We start from the raw sequence: 20,583 nt of genomic DNA on the forward strand, positions 1-20,583 counted from the left end.
CGCAACAAATGCCCTTGGGCGTCTCGGTGGTAAGAGAGTGCCTAGAACTCACCCTTACACATTAGTTAGTGCTGGGCTTTCAAGTGTCACTGGAAGCACCCCCTCTGCCCTGAACTGTATGTGCAGAAGAACAGAGGAGGACGTTCCCTGCTGTTTGTGAGCTTTTACACCACTATCTTGAATCTTTCTTAACTTTAAACACATCCCCACAGTACCTCCCTTCAGATTGTGTGACTGCATGCCATCGCTACCACTGAGAATCGAGGGAGGAAAGATTTGTACTTGACCCAGTTTACATAAATTACAGTAAGATGAATTTTGGGACATCATAGCCATATGGCTTCCACCCCCACGGATGAGACCCAGTAACCCGTGCTTGCCCCGTGCCCTCATTCTCGAACAGGGTCTGTCATTCACAGGAAATTTGTGCATCCATATCTAACTCTTTCAATCTGAAACTCAGTAGGCAGGATGGTTATTCAGTAAATAGATTTCAAATGTGATCTTCAGTTCACAAGTTTGAATCCCAATTGAAACAACTCTGCCTTCTACTTGTGTATTAAAATTAGTAGTAGTAAGGCTTGGGAGATCTTCTATACAGCGTATGTGTGATATGAAGGACGACTTTGCTGTTGTTTCTATTAATTAATTGTCAAATAATCCACAAGCTGTGCCACATTTATGGTGACACCATCTGTACAGCAGATCAGATTCACATAGCTCAATATCATTAGCTTAGACACAGCATTGCTGTCTTACCATCTTCCTGTAATCAAGAAGAGCCATACATACACATTTTACATACACAAAGAGAGCATTTGGTCAACCCCCTTCATACACTGTTCAGTTCCATTCTCCTATTGCTTCCACCACAATGTTCCTACTATTTCTGTAAGACTGTGTGTTTGGAAAACATAAATGTCAAAATTGTGCGGGACAGAGTACATGCACCCTATCAGGGTTTGTTGACTTTAGTCCTGGCTAGATCACAGTGCACAATGTGAACCTATAAACCTTACAAGGTACTGGATGATATGTAGAACTTCAGATCATGACAACCCTAACTCCCCAAAGAAATTGTGGAAATAGACTCTACCCTTTCGTAAATAACTCCGTTATACCCAAAGGAAAACACAGGAGATACACAAATTGGCATTTCACACATTTATTGAAGCAATAAGATTCTTGTGTAAAATACATGTGCCGCAATGATCAACAGAAGGAAACAAAACAGAATAATCAGCATTATGAGAATGGTAAAGCAAATAAACAGTTTAACCATTGTGCTGTTGCATTGATTATATGAATACATAATATTGTATTTATACTTCTTCCTAGTGCTTTCAACCTTACTTTGCATAGAGTTTGTTGATATCCCAGAATGTCCCAGAGTGACTTAACTCCCCATTACCTGAGAGTAGGTATCATCTGGAAGCCCGTCTTTGGTGTAAAGCAGGCCACTGTCCTACTCAGGATGGTAATGGGATTCAGCATGCCTGGAATTCCGGCATGGGGTGACCTCGATAGTAGCAACTTCATTTCCCTGTCCCTAAATGAATGTTCAGGGGCCTGATAATATGCCTATGAAGAAGTATAAGTGTAAGCAACCTATTTCTGAGAATATTATCACATATGGGTAACCAAGCAAATGTATGTTAAAAGTTACCATTTATAAAAAAGATTTCAATGTTAAATGTGAACATGTACAATGCTTTTGTTCAGTGCAGTTCATAGCTCCTAGAACAGAACAAGGTGTCAACTGATGTCAGCCACTGCCTCTCTTCCTCTGTGCTTTACAACATATTTTTCCAATCACATGTTCCTATTCAACTATTTACAAGTGCACTTCTGCACCATGGTTGGAGGGCTAATACGATTTTCTAAATATTGTAATTGAGTTCTCTCCATTTGATCCCCCTGGAGTTTTTTGCTTACTAACTACCTTTTTCTGGGAATTTTACCTGACTCTCAATCACATTAAATGGATGTTAATGAGACTGCTGAGAGGACTAACCACCAGTGTTCAACTTTTAAGATAATGCCACTGCTAAGCAGTTAGGGTAAGTGGGCCTACATGTGAACACATGAGCACATGCATGTACGCTTGTGTGCAGGATGCGCATGTGAGACTGTCATCTTGTGTATCCCAGTATCTGCACACAGGTAACCTGTCACAGAAGGGATGTTTCAACAATTTGTGCTGATGTGTGTTAGGCCCTTTAATGTGAGTGGATATTCATAGTGTAGGTACGCATTGCTTACTGAAAGTCTGCGGTGCTATCTGAATTACACATTGAAGGCACAATAATCACCAAAGTACACATATAAATCTCAGGGTAAACATGCATGCTCAGTGTAGATTCACATCAAGATACATTGATGATATTTTTTATTATATGGAGAGAATCATTAGATGCATTACAAGAATGTGTTTCATACCTCAATTGCATTAAATCTCATCTCAATTCCCCTGTCACTCAGACAAAAATAGTATACCCATCCCAAATCCCCAAATTTCCTGCAGAAGAATGTATTCTGACTACATTACTATACACAAAACCAACATACAGGAACACTTTGCTGGCCTACTGCAGTCACCATCCATGAGCCCTGAGGGATGGCATCGCACATGGACAGTTTTAATGGATAAGCTGAAATTGCACTCATAAGATTGATTATTTTAAAGAGGCTAACTCCCTTACCGACAGACTCATTGAGAGGGGTTATCCAAGATGGATAGTGAAGTCCGCCCTTAAGAGAGCCTGGTATTGTCATTGTGAGAATCTGTTGACCCCCATTGAAAAACCTGAGAGCAATAAACTCACTTGTGTAACCGTTTTTTCACCCCATTCCACACAAAGTTAAAAAAAACTTGTATCAGTAGATACTGGCACATTATCCAGAGTGTTAATCCGTGTATGGACATCCCAATGTTTCTTTTAAATGAAGAAAATATATTAGGAACCACCTGGTACACGAGGCTGGCCCTAATACAAGCAGAGCAAGCACAATTGGCACTGCATTGTGAACTAGCCCTATCAAGGGGCACTACAAATGTGTTCCATCAAATTCCGCTCCTGCAAACGGCAGAACCACATACTACTGATGACATCAAGTGGCAAGTTCTTGAAACTGCCAACAGGGCCGGCTCTAGGCTCATGGTGGCCATGGGCAGGGAGCGTAGGTAGGGGGCCCGGAAGAGGGGGTCCGGGCAGGGCGGAGTGCGCAGGCCAGTAAAGAGGGGAGGGGGTCAGGGAGTTTAGAAGTGGAACAGAGCCAGAGGCCGCCAAATCCCTGCCAGGGGCCACCAAGCAAATATGTATCCATCCTCAGAGGATTAATATATTAAGGATATATATTGGCGTGGTGGCCCGTGGGGTTTGGTGGCCCTGTGCAGGTGCACAGCTTGCACATGCCTAGAGCCGGCCCTGCTGCCAAGTTCCCTACCCATGAGGGCGACCATGCCCTGATTCTCTAAACACTGGAATACAAATAGATCAGTACCTGTAATTACACCATTGAAGGACTAAACTCTATGGAAGAGTGGAGAAGCTATATTTCCTGTAACCGGTAATATGGACAGGAAACATCAAAACTATAAATTGCCACAGAAGCTAGGATCCTGTGGCTCTTTGCCCCTTTACAGTATTCTTTGCCCTCTGGGTGTCTGTGTTAACTGACCTCAGATGCCTTCCTTTTCAGTCCTTGTTTAGTTTTCATTTTATATTAATATTATGTTTATTAACCACCCCTCCTGCTTCAATGTGTGCTTATACTTTGTCGCACATTTACCACAATATGGCGTCTGTGATCTCATTCTCTCATGCATGCCTCGCTTGTGTACACCTAGCAATTCAGCCCACATGAGGTTCACACTGAGCCAACACCGGTCCTATATTATTCTCCCCACATGTTCTCAATTAGATTCTGTTTTAGCCCTTATCACAGCACCACTACCATTGGTTGATACACTCACTCCCCCCACGCTCGCCGTGCATGCCTAACCCACACCCACCACAGCATACATAGATGCTTGTCCCTGGGAAGTGCTGAGACTTGCACCACAGCCTAAGAGACGAACTGCTTCATCCCTGGCCACAGCCATGCTAACTGAGTGTTAATTTTGGAGACACAGGACCCACAAGAAGACTCCATGTTCCCCGGGACGCACTGCTCTGGCCTTCCTCAGCATACCATGAGTGCAGTCTCTAAGGCCTGGCATAGAAGTGTATCCCAACCCCAGCACTCCTATTGCTGCACCATTCCTTGGACTGCTTGCAGTTTTGATGCAGCCACACTGCACCATTCCGTGGACTGCTTGCAGTTTCGGCGCAGCCACACTGCACCATTCCGTGGACTGCTTGCAGTTTCGGCGCAGCCACACCTGCATGTATCTCATTCACCTCAAGCCACCTGGGGACTAATTATGATTTCAATACATACATATTCCTTGTTTGTACATCAGAGTAATATCACCTTCTTTAGTGTTAGGTGCCACAGGCATGCCCTTGGAAAGCTGTTGTACATCATGAGCACATAGCTGTGCTTATGCTCCAGCCCTTGAACATTAGGTGACTATTATGAATATATCCCTCCATTTCTAGCATGCTCTCTGTGCATGCCTCACCCCATAGATTACACTTCAATACTGAATTCCTGACAAGCACTTGAGACATGAGTGTATAGCAGTGCTAAGGGGCTCTCTTGATTATACACGTTCACATCTATCATGCACCCAGTCACTCATTAGTCTGTCCTTCATCACCACAGTCATGCCTCCCCGAGAAGCATGCTCACCCTGCATGCTTTGCCCTCACTCCAGGGCTCACAACCACAGAAATTGTTAACACCCCCCTTCATTGATTTTTCATTTCTGTTCTTTACATGGTGTCCCATTATTTTCATCCTGATGAGACCTCTACATCTGGTTGTGGGTCAATATGCTGACAACAGTATAAACCAGGCAAAACGTATGTTAATCATTGATATCATTAATCAACCTGAGGAGCTGTCTGTCACCATAACAACTTTTTTTTCCTTCTGTATATATATTTGTTTTTTGTTATTTATTTGTGTTGTATTTAACACTTGGGACATATTATGTTATAGGTATATTTTTGTATACACACTGTAACTACCAATGCCATTAATTGGGACTCTAGGTTAACTTAAAATCAAAAATCACCTTAATCTTTTGTGTTTATTATTGATTATTATTGTCATTTTTGGTTATTTTCTGTATGTTATCTGTCTGTGGCAGTACTGATTAGGTTGGTGAATGGCCTTTTTACACACTTCTTGTCACCTTGTTTATGTATATTTAAAAAAACTTTTTTTATTCTTTTCAGTCTTCATTAAATGCAGCATTTGATTGTGTATGGTTGTCCATTTGAGCCTTTGTAGCACTTACAAAGTATATACCCAGGTTCTAATGGGTTAGAGGGTTGCTCTTGTAGCTATAATCCGAGCGTAGATCCACAGTCACTTTCATCTAACTACACTCCTTATGGCACTTTAACATTTGTCATATTTCTCTGGCTCCACAAAAATCTGATTGCAGGCGTTGCCCCCCTCTACTGGTCCAAGTTATTTACTCTGCTGCCTAGCAGCAGACTCAAAGGCCTCCTCACACAAAGAGCCATTAACAGCTCTAGGCCCAATTGATGGGAAAGGAAGAAATCCGGAACAAATCTACTTATGCTAATTAACTGTTGACCCTGCATATGGTTTAGACAAGACAAGCACACAGAAATAAAGGGAGAAGTGCAGACCTTCTGGGCCAATCGCTGGATGCGCTCCTCTTTGAATTTTTGTCAGGAATCGACCCAGTGGATGTGTCACCTACCATGGAAGGTTGCCATGCTTAAATGTCCCAAAATGTTGTGCAGTATTATTGAAGTAGGAATTGACTGATGTGGCATCCCAGGAATATGCAGTGATGCCTGCCTTCCAGAACTTCCAACCCCCACAAGGAAGAGACATTTGAGAATACACTGGATCTGAGGGTGGAATAATGACCAGCTAGAGGAAAGAAGACCGCAGAACCTCTGTAAGGGTAGACAAAATGCTGTTACTCCAGCTGGCACCCCAGACTAGGATAGGTATCTCCAGGGCCTGTAATGTTGGATTTAATATGCCCCCAGAAGGAACAGTTGTGGGAGTGGACATGATTGGGTACTCTGGAAGGTTCCACAGTGACTTCTGTGGACGGGCCATTGACTGTGCTGATGCACAGGTGCCCTTCAATTAGCCAAGAGGCCCTGGGATATGTATAGTGCTGCAGGGAGTGTGTTTGGATTGGTGGCTTTGGAAGATGCCCTCCACACAGGAGAGAGCATCATGATCCCAGGCAGAGGACACGATTAACAATAGAAGCCTTAAGAAGTCAGATTACCAACTAAAGCAAATTTAAAAGTCAGGAGGCCTGAGTAAAATGTTCCTGGTTCCTATGGGACTGAATATTTCAGCAGGAGGATCTTGGCCCCCCGGGGAGGGGAGTGGTAAACTGGGAGCATAGTGCTCCACAGCAAAATTGGAAAATACCCCAGGGATGGGTCAGGGTTCGGGCACACCCAATTTGTTATTGGTGAAAGGGAGGTGGCATGAGTGGGGCCTCCTCCATGAAACCATCTTAGACCTCAGGACCACCACCACCCAGAGCTAGACACAATGAAAGTTTGCACACAGACCCCACCTTCCCAAGACAGCAGAACCAATAGACGCCACTGTGGTCCTTGTGGTATGCAAACCCAACTCCCGGTTCCTATGTTTTGGGAGACCGGGGTGCACACCACACCACAACTCCATGCACTGCCCTAAGGAAAAGGCAGAACTGAGGGGTTTGTGGGCACAGGCACCCACTATTTAATAAAAATTAAGAATGTGGTGCAAGGCTTTTATTTAAGGATGGAAAACAAAAGGAAACACACTTGGCAAACATCTGATAATTTACTATGCATGCCTCTGAGCATGGGATCACCCCGTGAGTTGCAGAACCCTAGCAATGTGCATAACCATCCTTTTTGTGATTCAAAAAGAACAGCTGAACTACCAATGATCTTTTAGTCTGTTTGAGGGGAGGCTGGCAATGCGGAAGACCCCCGAAAGGTTATCCTGAATGCTAGCCTTAAGCCTCCCTGGAGTTTGAATCCCTGACTCCAGGCCAGTAAAGGCTTTAAATGTTATCAAGCACTCCTTGAGCTGGAGCTTTTGCTCATAAGATCTGAAATGCAGGGGCCCCTTTTGGTTAGTCTTACCTGTGCAGTGGCAGCATTGGGGTTAGACCTGGTCCTCTCTAGGGTGACCATCAACCCTTTTGCCTTTACGCTCTATTTGCAGTATTTGTGTTTGTTGACCCTAGGACTCTGTGCACTTTACCACTGATAATCAGTGCAAAAGTGCTTGTCCTCACTTCCCTAAACATAACATTGTTTTACACTGGTTTGGCAAATTTAATTTACTTTTAAGTTCCTTGTACAGTGGTAAACCATATACCCAGGGCTTGTAAATTAAATACTACTATTGGGCCTGCAGCACATATTGTGCTGCTCACTAAAGTAGCCCCTTAAAAATGATCCAGGACTTCTATTACAGTCTAACTGCAGTTTTAAAATGAAAATTCGACTTGGCAACATAATCCCCTTGCCAAGTCTTCAATTCCTCTCTTATTGCATATAAGTCAGCCCTAAGGAAGCCCCTAAACATCCCAAAGTGCATTGCAATTAAAAAAAGTGGGACATGTACTTTTAGGTTTTATATGCCCTGGTCGTGAAAAACTCCTACATTTATTTTTCACTACTGTGAGGCCTACCTGTCTCATAGTATAAAATTGGGTTGCCTTTTTACATTTAATAAGTACTAACCTTTGATTTGGACACATACACATTTCACGTTCAGTATCTATGAAATGGTACTTAAAAGTCAGATTTTAAATTACAATTTTGAAAATGACACTTTTAGAAAGTTAAAACCACAGTTGATGGACAGAATGCAGAACAATGTCATACATTCACCCCAGTACAGAGAGCTGGGCCTAAAGCCATCGTTTTGTTGCACTCCACACCACCCCAGTTCAGACATGGCCATATGCAAATCAGTCTGACCCTGTGACTCATGGTAACAGTCCAGCCCGAACTGCCAAGCCATGCCTTCCCTGGACCGGAAACAAGCTTCTCAGATCTCTGTACTGGGGTGAATGTATGACATTGTTCTGCATTCTGTCCATCACCAGTTGTTTTTGCACTTTTAGAAAGTTGGCATTTTATCAGCTTTTGCCATTTGGTGCCTGCAGCCTCCCCAAATTCAAATGTCTCACTGTAGTTGGCAGGTAGGACTTTGTTAAACCCTCCCAGACAGTTAAACAATAGAGGGATTAGGTGTGCCTGCCTGGGCCATCTGCTGGCAGGACTGGGGTGGAACTAGGCATAGCCCCACTTGCAACTCAATAGGCTCTGCTCTTCCTTCACATAAAGGCCTTGACACCACTGCATTGTCCCTGCTGCCAGCATGGAGCCAGGACAAGGTAGTCTAGAAATTCCAAGCACTTCAAAGAGAAGACTCTAGAAACGTCTCCTTACGTCAAACAAGGCACCGGGTATTAAAATAGGGACCTTAGGCCTCCTCTTCAGTTCCCTTTTTGGACCTGCAGAAGGACTCTCAGAGGACTGCCTGCTGCTTAGCCTACTGTGTGCTCCACAATTCTGCTTTTCTGCACCTGGAAGGACTGATTTGCTTCCTGGAGTCTGCCTTGCACTTTAGGCATGACCTGCAGCTTGAGCCTTGCTTCATCACTTAAACCCCAGACTACCAGAGTTTCTCCAAGAGCTAGTTGGCAGACCTCCTGTTTAGACCCACAAGGATTTAATTGCCTCCCACCATCTTGAATCTGTACTTGAACCCAGCCTGAGTGAGTCCTAACCTCCCAAGTGGTGCCTCTTCAGTCTTGGACACTAGGTGGTGGTACTAAAGGTGCCCAGAGCCAACATTGAAAATTTGGCAAAAACAGCTTTGAAACAGAGGGAAGACCAGGACCATCTTGCTTGTCTATCCGTGCAAGGTGCATCACCAGTCGACCTGACTTTACAGTAGCGCCCTCTGTTCTTCTCTGCAGCAGCAAATCCAATTCAGCAGTCCTTCCCCAAAAAGGGTATCTGGCCTCCTGGAACTCTTGTCAGCTACATCCTCCTGCCTCGTCCCGCTGGAGATAATTAACCTCCATAAAAGTACAAATGTAGAAATATATACAGTGACTTTGTCCAATGTCTCCTTGACACTCCTTCCTCGGACAATGCCTGCAGCTTTGCTCTGATGATCTTTACCTTTTGAGAAAATTTTTCCAAGAATTTCTACTAAATCCGGACCCAATCTACTTCTTGTAGCCAACCTGCACTCCTTTGTGGTCAACCATATTTTTTTAGTTTGACATCGCAGCCATGGATGACATCCGAGCCCTGCTGGACAACGGGGAATCAGCGGCCCTCATCCTCCTGGACCTCTCCGCGGCGTTCGACACTGTCTGCCACCGCACCCTAGCGCAGCGCCTCAGCAATGTCGGAATCCAGGAGAAGGCACTAGAATGAATCATCTCCTTCCTTGCCGGAAGGACACAGAGAGTCCGCCTACCCCGTTCAGATCAGAAGCCACCGAAGTCATCTGCGGCGTTCCTCAAGGCTCCTCGCTCAGCCCCACCCTCTTCAATGTCTACATGAGCCCCCTTGTGGCCATCGCACGCCAACGCAACCTCAACATCATCTTCTACGCCGACGACACCCAGCTGATCCTCTCCCTCACCAACGACCCCGCCACCGCCAGAACCAACCTACACGAAGGGATGAAAGACGTAGCCGAGTGGATGATGAACAGCCGCCTGAAACTGAACTCGGACAAGACGGAAGTTCTCATTGTGGGCTCCTCGCCCTCCGCCTGGGACGACTCCTGGTGGCCCCCCGCCCTGGGCAGCCCACCCAAACCAACAGACCACGCATGCAACCTGGGCTTCATCCTGGACTCCTCCCTCTCCATGACCAGACAAGTCAACGCCGTCTCCTCGTCTTGCTTCAACATCCTACACATGCTACGTAAGATCTTCCCGTGGATCCCCACCGAGACCAGGAAGACAGTCACCCAGGCCCTCGTCACCAGCCGACTGGACTACGGCAACGCCCTCTATTCCGGAACCACCGCCAAGCTCCAGAAGAGACTCCAGCGGATCCAGAACGCCTCAGCAAGACTCATCCTCGACATCCCCCGACACAGCCACATCTCCAAACACCTGAGAGACCTGCACTGGCTCCCGGTCAACAAGAGAATCACCTTCCGTCTCCTCACCCACGCACACAAAGCCCTACACAACCAAGGCCCAAGATATCTCAACAGCCGCCTCAACTTCTACACTCCCACTCGCCAGCTTAGATTGACCAGCCACGCCCTCGCCGCCGGCCCCCGCATCCAAAGAGCCACCACAGGAGGAAGGTCCTTCTCCTACCTGGCCGCCAAGACCTGGAACTCCCTCCCACCTCCGCCTGACCCAAGACCACCTCGCCTTCAGGAAGCAGCTCAAGACCTGGCTGTTCGAGCAGTAGCGGACCCCCCTCCCCCAAGCGCCTTGAGACCCTCCGGGTGAGTAGTGCGCTAGATAAATGTTTTTGATTGATTGATTGATTGATTTTTTGGGGGGATTGAAAGTCCAGACGTCCACAGTTTGATTTATGATCGTTTAGGAGCTACTGTATACTAAAAACTTTACAAATTCCTAATTCTGGCTCTACTGATTAGATTTGTGTTGTTTTGGTGTCAAATTATGTATTACATTCTACTCTAGTTTTCTCAGTTGGTTTCACTTTATGTTTTCACTTTAATACTGTTTCAGTGCTGCATAAATACTTTACACATTGCCTCTAAGTTATGCTTTTCGAGCCAAGTTACCCAAATGTTAAACATGAGTTAATTTATGGACTTTTTGTGGTTCGTCATTCTAAGAATTGTGGCTGTTGCTTACCCAGGACTAAAACCCCACTCAGCCAACAACCTAATTTCTCCTAATGGATAAAAGTAGAAGTGAGAATCTGGGACACATTTCCCACTGTAATGTTTTATTAACAATGGTAATAACTGGCAATGCAGCTTTTTATATTACATTGAACACTTTTGAAATTTGATACTATACCCATTGACTTCTCATGTGTTACAATTGTGATTTATTACATTTTGCTGCTTCTACTGATGTGTTGATATCCTGACAAAGCTAGTAGGCCTGCCTTATTAGTATGGACCCCAGCTTGTATTGTGATATTGTAAATTGGATAGGTTTAGGGTTGGGGGTTGTGATTGTGGGTTCAAGTTTGTACAAGCCTAGCCCTCACCAATTATCCTGAGCAGTCTTCGGACTGCTCTACTTCACTGCCCTGAAAGAGTCAAGGGCTGTAAGGGCTGTAAGGGTGTACTTGCTTTCCAGTAAAGAAAGGCTCACATCCTTCACATCTAATAACCCAAATTTGTACACTACTACTTTTTTGTTTCCGTTCCATATAATGTTTAGTTTTAGTCATTTGTCTGTGCTTAAACTATGTATTTTAGGTTGCAGTAGTTCAAAGCAAGAAGTACCTTTTCTTTATGCCAATATTTGCAAGCACGTGCCTGCGATGTTGAGGTGGCAGCACAATGTTTTTTCTTTTTCTTTTTCTTGTGAATGCTTGCAATATGTTTTTTATATGTAGCCATTACATCAGCTTGTTAAGCTTGTTTGCCAATGCGTGTTGTATTCAGTTATCAATAAGAATGAAATTCTCCTTTTAGATGGAGTGGAAGGCCATGTTTCATTTCAACCTCATTTCTATGCATTTATGCAATTTATCAGTATAATGTTTATTGACTTTTTTTTACAGCTCTTTGTTGTATCATGACATTTTATTATATACTTGAACACTGTTTCAATGACTTAAAAGATTAAAATGACAGTATATTCGTTTGTGCACCTATTCTGATGGTCAATGGTGTTCATTTGCACCGACAGACGTTGCTTCTTGTCCCTGATTTTCTCTTCTATTCTTACAAATTCTCTTTTCTGTATATTGTTTTCTATGCCTGTCTCTCTCACTATCTCGCTATGAGTTTGTCATTTTCTTAATTAACAATGTTGGCATTTATTTTGTAGGTGGATCACAGTTAATGTCTCGACCGTTATCCCAACGCCGATCCTCCCGTTCTCACGAAGACCTCTCACTAAAGGACTACTCTTCTTCCATACAACAGGATAAGCAAGAGAAGCCATTGTGGGGTCGAATGACAGAAAGACCAAAATTCCTACCATTATTCTCTAAAGTCCATGGTGGGTCGCAGCAAAGCCCCGAGTCCCCACAGACAGACTGGGACAAACTTCTAGCCACCAGCCCTCAAGAACATGACAGAAGTCCAACATCTACAGGAATAAGGAGGCTAATCCCAGAGATGTGTAGAACACGTGGTAGCAGAAGCCCATCTTCCATTTCTGCTGATGGTGCAAACTCTTCCCCATTAAGTACGCACACCAGCCATGGCACTCTGTCACCAAGTGAGCCAGCAACCTTAGTATGGGTTAGGCAGGACTCAACAAACACACCACAGACTGAAGAGCCCAGCTCAGAGTGCAGGCTCTGGGAAACCTGTGAAGGAAGGAATGGCGAGCCCCAAAGAGAGACTGTTGTGTGAGATATTGTGTTCATATCTGGTATTAACCAGTTGAAGGACCCAAAGTAGTTCTAACGTCTTCTTGAGAAATCATGGCACCAGGCAAAAGTTGTCAAAGAAAAAACATCATGTTATATGAACACTGGTGAAGACTTTTTACTCTGGACACAATGTTGGTACAATGTCTGTATTTTTCAGACAAAATGAAGAACTATTTTAATATTTACCCGATTGAGGTTTCACAAAATAACTTAATTAGCCTTCTGCATTAGGTCACTGTGTTGCATAAAGCTTTACTGGCCCACTGAATAATTCCATGTGTCTAATAAAATATTTCTCTGTTCCCTTGCATGCAGTCATGGTATAGCCATCCCAACTGAACATGGCATAGTTGTAAGAAATACACACAATTTTTAAAACAATGATATTACTTCATCTCACAAATAGGGTCTTATTTCTCTTTGCTGAGGAGAGCACCATAATCTCCATTCTGTACAGAAGTACAAGACATAATTGTTGCTTTTTGTTTCAAGGTGTCCTGTGACCTTTTGCTAAATATTCCTGCAAAATAGATTTGCATGGACATTTTTAAAAACCTGCAAGTGGAATAGCACTCTGCTTAAATTGGGGGTAAGCATGTGCTAAAATCCTGGTGTTTCTCAAATAACAGTTCTAAACGCTTTCCATTGTTTGTTGTAGCCAGAGCCGCATGTTTAGAGTTAGCATAGTACTATTCAGTAAAATGGGAAAGACTCTGAACTGCACTAAACACATTTGTGAGTGACCGGAGTGTTGTATCTATGGTGAGAGGACCCAAGTGCAGTAATATCAATTAAAGGTTTCCTACTGCAAACCTTCTTCCAGTCTTTGAAAGCTAAGCATAAACAGTAATAATTTCCATTCAGGAATAAGCCACTTGTGATGTTGCTGGTGATGATAGAGACACGATATCAGTAGTCATTACTCACAAATGGATGTTCCATTTCTGCAGTCTTCCTTCTTTGCAGGATGCAGTGGATTGGTGTAATGTGGTGCAGGAGGCAACCCTTGGGGGAAAGAATTTCAGGGGGACCCAATTGAGATCAAGATCAATAAATATTTGTGAGATTTGGGAGACCTGTGAGCCCTTCATCACATTCTTTAGGGGGGCATCATTTAGCATTACGCCACTGAGAGGACCCTTTGGAAAGGTGCATCAAGTTCTCTTTAAGGACAGGAAGTGAGTTCCACTGGTTGTAGGTTTTATACATGTGACTTCAAATCTACTTCATTTGTTCACTTGACTTTACTTTTACATAATCATAGTGCATGTTTTATATCTGTGTCAAAGACTACTGCACAATTTTGCAATGCTATTCTTTCAACCAATGATGCTAATAATTGCTTTGTAGTACAATGGTCATGGCTGACCTTCTTCCACACCCATTTTGCAAAGTCAACCACACTTTAAAAAATATTTTCCAGTGGGTGTACATCATGATGGTATGTTTACAAGCAATACAAACATATTGTGTTCTCCAGTGGTTATTGCATGAACTTAACTTCAGTCAGGATACTGGAGGGGCAGATTTACTAAATTTCTTACTCATGATTTCACTGATCGTATTTCAGTAAAGTGTTTGGGGTTGTATTGCATTTAACAAATCGATCTAGAGATTTAAGTGATAGTGCATAACATAATTTATTGCATTTTTATTGTTCAAGCCAGTGTGAAGGTGACCAGCAATATTATTAGGACAATGTGTAAGAACCCATAGATTTGAAACAAGAATGCCGAATACATCACTTCCAATTTAGAAACAAACATCATACATTTTAATTGTAGTGTAATTTAGTTCGATCAGAGTTAGTTACAATGGTGTTTTTACTTTAATGGATATCATATTTTCAGTGGTAGCATACCATCATCCTTGACTGGCTTGTCCACAGGATTGGATACATGAGATGGCATTTGACCTTGCACAGTACTTATTTAACCGCATCACTGCGGCGGCTTTTCCCGCTGTGTGCTGGATTTTTTAAAATCCCGAGTAACATGACGAGCTCAGCTCGTCATCAGCATACGAGCGCCGTAGCTGATGACGAGCTGAGCTCGTCATCAGCAGCGAAGAGGTTATATACACAGCAAAAAATGTCCCTCATAAGAAGGTAAAATATAAAGCACTGCCTGAAGTTTTCCTTAAATAACTGACTCCCTCCTCCTATTGGTAGTGTAAACTTTATTTTGTTACTAAATGAGCAGGTTTCTGTGAATAGGTCCTATGATGTTAAAAAGCCTTGTACATATCCCTGTAATAAAGAAATATATTGCCTGTTTCAGTGTATTATATTATACCTATACCAACAAACCAAATATTAAGGATCTAGTAAAAACAATATATTATAATGGAGTTAATATAGTATCATAGAGTTTGACTTAATTTTATCACATAAATATACTGACAGTGTAATCTGAATTCCCATGCAGTCTTCAGATCTCCTGAACTTGTCATTGTATTCTTTCAAGTTTGCCAGCTCCTCTATAAACACACTGAGTAGTACAGCATCCCTCCTCTTTCAAGGCAGACCACAGGACCAGGATGTTTTTTGATCATATTCTTATTCCTAGCCTTGAGGACAAAGGTGAACAAAAGAGTCCTGTTTTTGACAAATGTCTCTATATGCTTGTGGAGCATCACTTGTTCTTCAAGTCCAAATTAAAAAAACATGTCACTGGCTTAGGGTTCCATCATTTATTTTTCCTGGCAGAACAGGTGAAAAGCCAGGGATAACCAATCACAATTTAAACTTTCATCCATTCCAAGCATCTTCATTGATTTTCTTCTCAGGATTTTGGATGACAACCTAGGGGAAATGCACCAAGGTTCATGTTTGTGTGAGCAAAGGTTAGACTTCCATAACCGGGTTAGCCTAAGCTGCTAGGGAAAGAGAAGGGAGACATTTTGGCTGTCATGAAGGTGATCCATATTACCAAGTTTGGACACATCAGTGGGGTCCAGGAGCTTGGATGCCAGGGATATCAACATTTATAGGTCATGGCAGAATCGTGGAAAGGGGCGTGGTGATAGAGTGTATGCTTAGCATAACAAGTTACAGTACATATCTAGGGACATCAAGAGATATTTGACATTTTCCAGGCGGATAATGTAGTGATCTGTTTAAATGATGTTGTTTATTTCTGGTATGCTTGTTGCCAAGTGGGTTCTTCTCTATATTCAATATTCATGTAATAAATTTACAAGATATATTGGTTCATTGGTTTTGTGCCCTCAAGTCAAGTCAAGTCTCTTACCAGGACCCTCAATCAAAAAACAACTACAATGGATCATAAATGGAAAGGAATTCAACAAAGTATGCATTACAAAACCAGAATAGATTTTAAACTGAAGAATTGAAAGAAGACAGTGGATGAGAAGCATAGCAAACAATGGCAGACCAGGGCGGGCAATTGATGTACCTTAATTCTTGCATGAATACGTAGGGGTTCATTCATTGAAAAATATGCTTGTTCTCAAGATCTATGGCTTGCTGTCACATGAAGACAGATACTTTCAACTGTCAACAAAGGCACTTATGGAATGTACACAGGACTACTGGTCAAATGTTGTTCAGATCTTGTAACAAATGAAACATGACAAATGTATCACATAATTTATTATCGGTCTTACAATTTTGCAATTTCTGAAACAATATGTTTATTTCATCTGGATCAAAAGATTACAAAACACTATTGTATGTTTACACCTGTTATAAAAATTTGTCTGAGGCCATTTACATTTGATATATTCACCCGAACAAAGTTATCTCTTCTTTTAAAAAAACAAAGTTAACCTCTTGTCAAACATATGAAAGTGTTAAAAAAAAGAATCATCACTAAGCAGTGTTGTATAAGGAACTCAAGAAACTTATAACTGCACAGATGCATGTCAAAATATACACTGAATGCTACTTATATAATTATCACATAAAACTCAAAGAACATTTCTAATAAACGGCTACATACAGCAGAGTCTTCTTACTTTAAAAATACGTGCCTCGTTTTGACACATATTACCCAGAAGTGTATTCGGTACATTTTTATCACTGGTCAACAAAATTGGAACTAGTGTGCTTCATAGTCAAGGGGGTTGTGGATGTCACTGAAATTTGTATGCATGCTAGTCAATTTTTTTAAGTAGTTTATATTGAACTTTTTAATAACCAATCTTTTCTCGCACAAACTTGGCTTGCTGAACATATTTGTGTTTCAATATTTATATACTTGTTTGATATCCATTATACACCGAAGACCAAAGTTAAAGTATGAAATCCGTTTACATGAAATCCTTGCAAAGTTGAGATATAATGGGTTTACTTTTGTGAATGACATTCAAAATATGTAACATAACGTATGTAATGGAAATTCATATTGCGTGAGACCTATTCAAAGCAGCTTACAAATGCTACCTGAACATCCTGGGAAGCTAATGCACTCATTAAGCATGTAGAAATTGGAAATTCACAACATTCACAATCAAAGTATTCAATTATTACTGTGACAGCACGCCTGGCGACTTTATCTGCATGAGAATAGTTCAGTGACCTGCTTTAGATATGTTTTATGAAGTGCATGAAATAATACTTTTGCCATTCTGCAACTCACATACACCTGCAATGTGGAAAACAGAGACTCAATTGTAAAACAATACTTTTTTTACCTATCGATCCAAGTGGGTTACATATTTATAAGAAGTTATTTACAGTGTTAAACTGCACATAAATCGCTCTTGTGATAAAATAATGAATTGCAGAAATGAGACGATTTGGTCAACTGTGTCTAGCTTCCGTCTGATTGTCATATCACAAGCTGTTTTGTTAAATGGTTGGATTGGAATTTGTTGTCCTTGTCCAGGTTTACTCCACTACGAGTTATTTGTGGTGGTGGTATCCCCAAAATGTCTACTGACAGAACACTACAAAGCAAATCTATCCCTCCATTTTTAAGTGAAGTAAAGGTTGATAATTAAGTATTAATTGCTAAACCATCAACAAAACAAAAAAGCACAACAATTAAATACTATCTAGAAGAATATTACCTCAAATTAACTCAATTCAATATGAACATGCCAGAGAATTCACATGTTACCGTTGGGAACTGACTGTGGATATTGGGAAGAGAATCTAGGACAATCATGTTAAAGTGATGCCACACACAGACAGCCAAAACGACTCATCATAATAATTTAATTTTTATCACCAAAACAATTTTTGCATGATTATCTGTTTTTATGTATTTTTTTAACGTCTGTTTTAATGCATATTTTAAAGATATGCCTGTAGGTTTTTTTGCATCATGTATAATATATTTAGTTAAAAGGTGTAATAAAAAAGTTTCATAATAAATTGGTGCTTTGTTGATACTTAAATTATCTACTTCCTACTAAACCCTTCAATGGGCAAAGGGTTTGTGATTGCACCAACCTTGAAAGGGGCCCATATGACTTTATAGCCATTGTTAGGCCTGTAAGGCAAACTTACCATAGGCTTGGTCTTTGATCTGAAGAAGGTGTATTTGATTATGGAGTTGAGTTTCAACATTGGCATTTGTTTTTATCAGCCTGGTATGGCAATGACTCATTATTTAATTTACTAAGATTATTATCGTGGCGTAGAAGCTAGCAACAAAATTATTTACCAACTATACATCAAAGAGGTGTAGCAGTCAAAGGGGGTACCCCATGTCAATCACTGCCAAACACTCAACACTGCAGTTTACATAACTTTCATATTCCGAACTTAAAGCCATCTATTTATGATGCATCACTCGGGATTGATTACACAGTACACTCATCCTTATGATGGAATGGTGCTGCTATCCATCATAATGTGAGCCACATCTCACTGTGTTAGATTTGGTTACGAGCACCAGAGGTAGCCCCCATTCTGGATTCTCTTTCAGTTGCTCGGAGATAGCTGGTATTGGAGGTGGAGGTGTTTCAGAAAACAAACCTGCATCTCTGTGTTTCAACCCTGCTTATCTGTGTGTTTGAATGTTTGTCGTTCTGGGAATGGAAAAAATAGGGCACCGTTGGTTATGTATCGTTCATCAGACGCCTCTTCTTTTATTGGATATTTTAATAATCCTGCCATTGGTGTTGTGAGCGGTTGAGACACCTATTTTGCTTTCAGTTTCACTACTGATGCAGCTAAAGAGTTATGGTTTCCAGGAGTAAGTAGTTTTGATGAGCAGCAGTGTGTGAGTTGGGACAGCAGATTAGGGAAATAATAGTAATTAAAAAAAATCTTGCATGTTCGGCCACTGATGCTGCAGGCCGCCTCAGTGCTTCTCTCCTCTCCTGCTCCTGTTGGTGTCCAAGCGGACCCTGGGACACCAGTACAGTGTCCCCACCGAATCTCGGCGCTGCTCTCAATAGCATAACAACAGTTCCAGGATTGGTCTAAGTGGCTTGGTTTGAGCGCAGAGAGTGCCTAGGAGTCTATGCTGTTCTCCAACCCGGCTGTGCAACACAGCTCGGTTGGAGAAACTTAAGTGGGCATGTCGGTTTGGCCGGCCTAAGCCGGCCATCCAAACTGTCATGCACATTTACAGTGTGCACTACTCCTCCCCTGCTGTCATCATGGCCTGCTCCACCTAGACTTGGCTGCTCTAACAGGGAAAGAAAAATGAAAAATGATAAATGGTTTTACTATCATTTTATGTTTCCTGTCACCCTCAGCTGGCTCTCAGCAGGAGGGGTGCTTCTCCTCCATAGTGGAGGAGCCGCCACTGGTGAACAATAACATTCGGTGTTTATTGGAAGGACAATGGAACCAAAATGGTGACTGTTAGACCTGACATCATTGGCTTGAGTCTCTCCTCCATTTTTTCTGTTTGCCTCCTAAGTTTACAATGTTTTTGCTGGTATATCGCTCTGGGCACTGTGCCACTGCTGATCAGTGCCGCGGTGCAAGTGCTCCCTATGTTAAATTACTGTATTGATTGAATTCCATGTTTGGCTTATTTGGTTTACTGTCAGTCCCTAGTCTAGTGCACCAGGAGTGCCAGGGCTTGTAAATACAAACGCTGCTTGTGGGCCGCAGCACATGTTGTGCCACCCACAAGAGCGGCCTAGTAAAAGTATGTCTAAAGGTCTGCTATTGCTAGACCTACGTGCAGTCTAGTACTGTCAAGCAGACTGCGCAAGTACACCTACTTGCCAGTCCCCAAACCTTCCCTTAACTTCATGTTAGTCACCCCTATGATAGGCCCGAAGGCAGGGTACATTGGAAGAATAAGGTAGGACAAGCCTGACGAATTTGGCATGTCCTAATAGTGACGTACCGCCATATTCGTACTTCACTATCGTAAGGTCGCCTGCTCTCTATTAGTTAGAATGGGCTGCCGGGATTATTAATGGTATGATCCTAGCTGGCTCAGGGAGCATGGTGCAATGTAGAGTTTGATATCCCTGAACTCGGGGTTTGATAAGGCATCCGTTTGTGCGGATGGTTTTTGGACTCTGGGTTTGAAAAAAGCACTTTTAGAAAGTGGCTTTTTTCTTGTCTAACTATTTCTGGTTTCTGCTGGTTCGGTGTGTGTGAGACAGGGGCTGGGTGGCTCCAGAGTTCTGAATGAGGCAGTGTGGGGTGAGTGGTGCATTTGCATTGATAGTAGGGCGAGAGTAGTTCCTGATAGCCTGCCCTGCCTGATACAATGCTGGCTCCACCTCCTGCCGGGCGACTGATAGCTCTGCTCCTGCCAGTGACAATACTGGCTCCACCTCCTGCTGGGCGTCTGAGGACCCAGCCCTGCACAGTGAATAGACCAGGTGCCTCTGCCTGGCTACACCCACAAACTTCCCAGGATGAGGGGAATTCCCCTGCATGGACAAAGGGATCAAAGCCAAAAAGGGGTATAAGAGAAGGACCCCTGAACCAAAA

General features: G+C 42.5%; 1 protein-coding gene across 1 annotated transcript in view; it reads left to right on the forward strand.

The window, feature by feature from the left end:
* The window catches only part of LOC147722214 (rho GTPase-activating protein 6-like), a 787,911-nt gene extending 769,878 nt beyond the window's left edge, over positions 1-18,033 (forward strand). Inside the window, exon 13 of the mRNA XM_086964682.1 lies at positions 12,152-18,033. Coding sequence (XP_086820808.1) covers positions 12,152-12,684 — 533 coding nt within the window. The 3' untranslated portion in view covers positions 12,685-18,033. The remainder of the gene's footprint in view (positions 1-12,151) is intronic.
* Positions 18,034-20,583: the final 2,550 nt, after the last annotated feature.

The sequence above is a fragment of the Lissotriton vulgaris genome, chromosome 4_1, assembly GCF_964263255.1.
Source record: "Lissotriton vulgaris chromosome 4_1, aLisVul1.2, whole genome shotgun sequence".
Taxonomy (NCBI): Eukaryota; Metazoa; Chordata; class Amphibia; order Caudata; family Salamandridae; genus Lissotriton; species Lissotriton vulgaris.